The 7,528-nt window shown below is 39.0% G+C and overlaps 1 protein-coding gene across 5 annotated transcripts in view; it reads left to right on the top strand.

The window, feature by feature from the left end:
- SSX2IP (SSX family member 2 interacting protein) overlaps positions 1 to 7,528 on the top strand; it is a 45,053-nt gene that overhangs the window by 34,963 nt on the left and 2,562 nt on the right. For all 5 annotated transcript variants that reach the window (XM_019501531.1, XM_019501530.1, XM_019501534.1 and 2 more), the window contains 3 exons: positions 3,295 to 3,431; positions 4,127 to 4,300; positions 6,626 to 6,737. In XM_019501531.1, the coding sequence (XP_019357076.1) occupies positions 3,295 to 3,431; positions 4,127 to 4,300; positions 6,626 to 6,737 (423 nt within the window). The remainder of the gene's footprint in view (positions 1 to 3,294; positions 3,432 to 4,126; positions 4,301 to 6,625; positions 6,738 to 7,528) is intronic.

Here is a 7,528-nt window from a genome sequence, read left to right as displayed (position 1 = left end):
GGGTAGTGTAGATGGTTTTGAGGGTTTCTGAGCATCTGCCCAAGCTCTGCTGTCAGGTTTTGGCAAGACAGAGTCCGAGTACTGTTGTGGAGGGTGATGAGGACCTATCAAAACTATTTATGCTGCCTAATTATCAGTCTTGCATTTGTATGGAAAAGCAGTGAGTGGGCAGAACTCTTCTTGTCATCAGTCTTGGATTTCGCTAAGAATGCAGTATGGGCACAGCCTTCGAGTTGTAGAAATATACCTTGAAACAATTGAGTATGCAAAGCAACTAAAATACTTCCAGAGTTTGGAGTTGGCATTTCCATAATTCTCTGTCTCTTGGTGGCATGGTGCTGGCTCGTTATTTCCAGCTGCTAAAAATACATGAAATTCTTTCCTAATATTAGTTTTCCGTGTAAGCAAATGCTTTGGCTACCATGAGGATTTTTAGCAATCATGAATGGAATGGAAGGTCAGCCATGCAACTGCGAATAGGATGGCAGATGGTTCAGTGAGGAAAAAAATGGCTTTATTAAAATGTCTATATTGTGAAAAAGTTTAAGAACCTTAGCTCTGAAGAATACATATTAGTGATTTTGGGGAAGATGTTAAACTGGGTGATTAACAGCCCTAAGTAGCAAAAATTGCAGTTTGTATCTCCAGTATTTTTTCTGTGGTCAATTTTTTTAGTTGTGCAAATGAGCACGGATGAATTTGGGTCACATTGAAACTGAGAGAAATTCTGCCACTGACTTGATTGGAATCTGTATTTTCCTGTAGTACAGTCACCCATATATAAAGTTGCTGTTTTTGTCTACATGCTAAAGTTAAACACCGCATGTAACAGTACAAAATACTCTGTATCAATAAGGCAGAACTTGTTGAAAATAGAAAATCTTTCTTTAACCCATACCTTTCCTGGGCCAAAAAAATGTACATGAAGTAAAAATTGTTATATTGTATGTATTTTCCCTTTGTAAAACTCATGGGATACAAGACCTTTTCTTTTTCCATTACAAATAGACCTGAATTATAATTATCCCTACTTTATATAACTGAATCAGTTCTTTTAAAATTTTAAAGAGCTGTGACTAGTATTTCAGTTAAAAGGAGTTTCCATTTTTCTTATTCCATTTACGTGATTGTAGAAGCTAGATTATTTTCTGATCCAGTGTTGGGACATGAGATTCTTTGAATTTTGATCTGGGTTCATTTAATGCCATGAGACAAAAAGGCCCCCTTTTTATAAAATAAAATGCTGCTTTTGCTTTGATAATACTTTAAGCTTTGAATCTCACAATTTTTTTCTTACTTTTGAGATGTTTCAGTTAAGTATGATAGCGGAAATGCTTAATGTTTCAGTGAATACAGTGATATTTTAATTCTTCTACTTGCTTGTTTCCAATAATGTTTTTTGTGGGGGGAGTTGGGTAGCTTCTTGTTTTTGGCATGATTCTTGAACCCTTAAATAATCTAGTATATGCTTACTACACAGGAGGCAGTTCTATTGATATTTTGGGTCAAAATTCACACATTTCATTTATTTATTTATTTACATTTGCCTGACTTACGGCCTTTTACTATATCTGCAGCATGAACCTCTAGGGAATCTCGCAACTTGTTTTCATATAGCTAAAATGCCTGCCACCCTAAATTTATGATTAAAGAAGCGTATACTAGCATGTTCTAGTAAGTATATCAGAGCTCTGATATACTCTGAAGTTGATATGGCTGGTGCCATAGAAACTTGGCCACGAACAGATGTTCACTTCTACTGGTACAAGTCTTTCTGGGAGGGGGAGCGTACAGGCTTTCAACCTGTGGCCACCCCCTTCTCCCCTGTTTTCTGCATCTTCCCAAAACTGGGCTGATCCCATTCTGAGGAAGGTATGGGAACCAGTGCCTGCTCCGCTCCATCTGGTCCCTGCGGGGATTGGAGCAGTGGGTAAAAGACTCCCTGCATCTTCCATAGACAGGAGTTTGGGTAATGAACAGGAGCACTTCCACTCTGCTCTTCTGCCAGAAACCAGGAGCAGAGTGAGCACTGGGGGAAAGCCCCTAGCCCTTTCCCCGTACAAGGCAATGCTTGCATGGGGGAAGGTGTAGGAAGAAACGGCAGCTGCTCTCCACCCCTCCCAGACCACATCTGTGGGACCAATCTCTCTAACCCTTTTCCTAAGCCAGTTTGGGAAAGAGCTGGGAGCAGATGGCAGCTGCTCCTCCCTGCCCTCACAGTCTTTGGGAGGAGGCAGAAGCGGTTGCCTCCTTGCAGCTTCTCCATACGGAAGTTGGGTTGGAAAAGTATGGGGTTCTTTTGCTGCAGCTCCTGGGAGGACTTAAGCCACAGGAAAATGTGCAAACATTCATTCTTCCAGGAGAAACTCTCCCAGAGTTGTAGTCAGGCTATTTTTTTCCCAGAACTGCCACTTTTATTACATGAGAAAAAGATGGAATGTCTGTACATGGACTTCAGCAGTCCCATACTATTTTCATGCAAATGCTGAACCTTCCTTGGGGAGACTAGATTAGCAGCACAAGGGAGTCCATTTTGGCTCTTGGCAATAAAGGCCACTATTGAAGTGTAAAGCTCTTCTAAATACCTAGCATAAAAGTTTGTCTTGAAACAAAAATAACAGTTCAATAGCATGTTTATCTATGTGCTCCCCAAGGGTGACAGCTAGATGCAAAGTGTAGGTAGGTAACCCAAAAGTTACGAGTTTAATAAAGAAACTGTTACATCTTGTATTTGTAACTAAGTTTGGTTTTCTTCTTAATCCTGTTCCTGTTTTGTTTTATCCAAGTGTTTGGTTCTCTTAATATTTAAATTTTAATTTTGTTCATTACTGTTTTCTCTAAGTTATCTTTAAATTGCTTACTAATATTATGATTTCAAATATTATCTCTGTTTATTTTGGATAGTTTAAACCAGCTTGTACGTGTCTGTTTAATAGGATTGTCTGCAAAATGCATGACTTTATTTTTCAGGAGTCTACTTTTTGCTTCAGAGAATGTAAAGGGGCAATTTGATACTTTTCCATATAGTTAAAAAATCTACCAAATTTTATTTTGGGCCGGGCTGTTGTTTAGAGGTGTAAGCTTGTATCTGTCTCTGCTTGAACTTCAGAATTCCCTTTTATCCAAGTTGTATTATTTCCAGGTGCTCAAGTGAGGCAATTGCATTTTTAAATGCCCCTTTTGTATGCATTTTGTAAATGGGTGTGTGTATGTGTGTGCATCTCAAATTGCAATCTTATTGAAATATGGTATCAGTAATTGGGTTTTTTTGTTGTTCGTTCGTTTGTTTTTTAGTGTCACGTGTGCATTCAGGTGCTCTGACTGACAAAGATGTAATCTCAAGAGAGGACCATGAATTGGAAACTGAGAAGTTAGAGTTAGAAATTCAGCACTGCAAAGAAATGATTAAAACTCAGCAACAGCTCTTGCAGGTAGGAGTCTTTTAGCTGTACTTTCTCTTTTTTATTTTCCTCTGTATGAATTCAAGTCTGACTTTATGGATCTTTCTAACCACTTTTGACTGCTGTTCCTTTCATTGGGATATTCCTTTTTTTATAAATTTAGATGGCGATGAGGGTGATGGGTATGATTACTGCCTGAGAACAGTCTTTTTTGTGGAACTGTGCAATGTGAAAGGCAGTAGCAATGCATAGCGGGTGCACAGGAGTGCACTTTCACCCCCTGAGAGCGTTGGTGCACCCCCTGTCAGCCAGCCTTCCTGGGCAGGCAGGAGCGCTGGTGCCCCCCCAAGAGTGCCAGCTGGAGAGTGCTCCAAGAGAAGCGGTCTCCCCGCAACTGATCCCGCCGACCTGGAAGTGCCCTGACCTGACTGTCCAGTCAGGAGGCACCAGTCTCCCATGGTGAAAGGAGAACTTAAAGAAGGCAAATAAAGAAGTTTAGTGCCCTATTGAGTGAGCAACCCTCACTTACCTTCCAAGATGTTCTGAACAGGGTACTGACATTTTTTCAGTGTTTATGAACTGAGAACATCTGTCAGTGAACAACCCTGTTTTATATTGGTTGAAATAAACTTTTGTTAGTTTCTAAATCCTGAATTTGTGGAAATATTGCAAAGTCTGAATGGTGATTTCTGAAAATATTTGCTTCTTGCTCCTTATTTCTGCAGCAGCAGCTTATGTCTCCATGTGATGACGATACCACTGTGTTACTACAGGACTGTTATTTGCTGGAAGAAAGGGAACGTCTCCAGGAAGAATGGAAACTATTTAGAGAACAAAAAAAGAACTTTGAGAAAGAGCGAAGAAGTTTTACAGAAGCTGCAATTAGACTAGGACTTGAGGTATTCAGAAGAGAGGGATCTTAATAGGATATTTAAGGCTGACAATTAGTAAGTCTTGTAAGCAATTTAATCTAGATAGTGTTGGAAATACGCATTGTGTGTGTGGTGTTACAAGTTTGCTGTTTGTCTTTCTATAGAAAGGTCTCTTTCTCTTTTGCTTTTTTCTTGTAATACATGCAAGGACACTCTGATAGATTAATTTTTTGCCTGTTTGAGATTACAGTAGAACTCCAGCTCTTTGGTAGAGTTAGGTTCTGAACTCCACTGCAGATGAGCGTTTGCAAGCTAATTGGGAGCTATATAGCCACAGTAAAGAGCTGCTGAGGACTGTGAAAGTATGTCAGCTGTTTTCTGCAGCTTTTGTTTTAAATAGCATTGCTTCTCCAGTTGTGACTGTGCCAGTGCTGCAGCTTATCAGAGAAGTAGTACCCTTGGAAGTAAAAGCTGCAACAAACAGCTGAGCTGTTCATTCTTGCTTTGGCACCTGCAAAGTATCCCAAAAAATCTGGGTTCTGCTGTATTATGTTTTGCAAATAGGCTTTGGAAAACACAGTTGCTTGAACTGGGATTATTACTTTGTACATGTCTTCTATAAGCATAGACCCAGGTTTGGAAAAATCAGGGTGTCTTGTGATAATAAGGTCGCATATTTGGGTACCTAGATAGTGGCAGTAGTAGCCTAAAATTAGACAGTCACTTTTTTTTGTCCTGGGATCAACAGTGGCCACAAAGCAATTGTGACAGTGCTGAGGGCTGCAGGACACACAACTTTTGGGATGCTCAAGCCTGAGAGTTGATGATCTATGTAGAGCACCACAGCTCACATTGTTAAATGAATTTTGAGAATAAATAAAAAGTGAAAAATGAAGAAAACTAATACAAAATAATAAATGAACATGGAGCACTTATACACATGACAGAACTCTGTTCCAGTGTGCGCTAATTAGCACACATCAGAGCAGACTTGGTTAACTGTGCTAATTAGCGTGCTCTAGCAGCCTCTACATCACATGTATTCAGCATCCCCACATTTCAAAATGGCGGTGGCTTAACTAAAGCTTGTCGTATACGTCTTAGTTAAAGTGTTCCCACTGCCATTTTGAAGCATGGGATGCTGAATACATGTGATGCCCCCCACCACCTCCTTTCATCCTGGAACAGGTGTATAGGTGCCCATCAGTAGCACTGATTCACATTTTATGACTATTTCAGTCCAGTAAAATGTTCTCTAAACTTTCACTTTACTTTGAAAAATATATTTTTCAAATAATCTGTGCATATTTTTCAGTAAGATGAATTACAGGTTCAGTACTGATTTGACCAGAATTAACTAAGCTCTAAAGTCAAGATTGAAGTACAGGGGTGTTTTAGAAATTAATAGTGAAAGGGCTGCCTATGCTGTATGTCTGCAGCAAAGTGGGAAATTATACAGTGCTGGGGAACTCTGGCAGCATTGTTGAATGCACCTATTGTTTATAATGTAGGGAAGTGATGTAGTCCAGTAAATGATCATTGCACAACATAATGGTCTTACTCCTAAATTGCCCGTAGTTTCTGAAATACCATTGTATAACTGTAATCCTCTGTGCATCAATTTTGTTTCTATTTCTTCTTTTTATACTTTGACAGTATCTATACTGTGGTTTTTCAAAAAATTGTAGCATCTCTTGTGCTTGGAGTTCAGTTTTCTGTTCCTCCAGTGTGCCTAGGAGGAAGAATTTTGGATAGTGGGAGAATTTATTTTTGTATCCTTTCTCCTCCCATGGTACTTCTGGTTTATCTGCCACTTTCAGAGATAGTGTAGCTCTCTCTGTATCACAGCCACCTGGATGTAGGGTGTCTGGCATCAGTATCACTTCTCTTCATCTTAAGGAAGAAATCCTTCCTGTTCTTCCTTCATTCTAGATTTGGGTGGGAGTAGTCACAAGTACTTTCTGATTCTTATTTCCCATTCCAGAAGGCATTTTGGATTGAGGGATGAGCAGTGGTCCTTCTTGGCAGGTCCATGGAAAGTGAGTGTACCATATAGCTGGTAGTGTCATACCCACTCAAGTCCAGGAGGCAGTGGAAAGAGGTCATGTGCCACTAAATAAGGCAATAGTAGAGCAAAGATATATTTTAAATAATTTTTTTAGGCAGGTCTTTGTGAACCAAACCACCCTTGAAAATAACCCTTGTCAGACTCTGTCAGCTGTAGTTCTGTGTTAAGTAGCCTGCTCCCCTTGCATATGAATGAATTGCCCTTCATGGTTGTAGATGCAAAGTATGTTAATCAGTATAAACAAACTACTGTCTGTACAAAATATATTGGTATTCCTTTTTTAGAGGCAGGCCTTTGAAGAAGATAGAGGAACATGGCTGAAGCAGCAGTTTCTAAGCATGACTTGTGATTCCAAGTACTCGGAAAATGTGAAAACTCAAAGTGCTACCTCAGGAAGCAAGTATTTAATTCAGTCTTCTAAATAGTTCTTTTACTGTGTCCTCTCTTAGCTGGAGGATACATACAAAAACATTTGTAAAAATACTTTATTTCCCATACAAATAAAGTTTGTCTACGTGGAAGGTAGGACAAGTGAATGCACATATCTTGCTTGCATATGAACTTTGAGAAGGGACCTGGTGAAAATCATATACATGCCAAGAGAGTTCTTTGGAAGTAACGAGCATAACGAACTGCTGAATTAAACGAGTCTCTGTGAATGCTAATAAGAAAGGAAAGTAAGATGACATATAGAGATCGAAAAAGCAAGAAATACGGGTTGAAAATAAGAATATCATCCTGGAAAAATTGGCTATTACGTATGAGAGAGATAATACAAAATATACAGTTTATTCAGTGGAACATTCCTGTTGGAAAATGGTAGTAGTGAAAGAGATCTTCTTGGTGGATGATGAAAAAAGGAATTTTTCTCTGTTACTTATGATTTTCTTGCAGGATAATATCCAAAGTTTTTTGGGATGAATATGACTTCCTTTGGAAATATTTATGGTGAAAGGGATGTTTTCTAAAATATATTCTAGAATAAATATGTTTCATATTGCACAGTAGTTAGAAAAATATTAATTGTATTTCTATTACTTCCCCCTCTTAGGAGCATGGGATTAACTTTTTGACTTCTGAATTTGTATGTATAGTGTTGGTGTGCACTCAAATACAAGTTGGAGAACTCCCTTCTCGTCAGTGTAGATGCAGAAAAGGATCTTGGAGTCATTATTGGTGCCAAAATG

The sequence above is a fragment of the Gavialis gangeticus genome, unplaced genomic scaffold, assembly GCF_001723915.1.
Source record: "Gavialis gangeticus isolate Ggan-Ray unplaced genomic scaffold, GavGan_comp1, whole genome shotgun sequence".
NCBI lineage: Eukaryota > Metazoa > Chordata > Crocodylia > Gavialidae > Gavialis > Gavialis gangeticus.
This window is presented reverse-complemented; position numbering and strand designations above follow the sequence as displayed.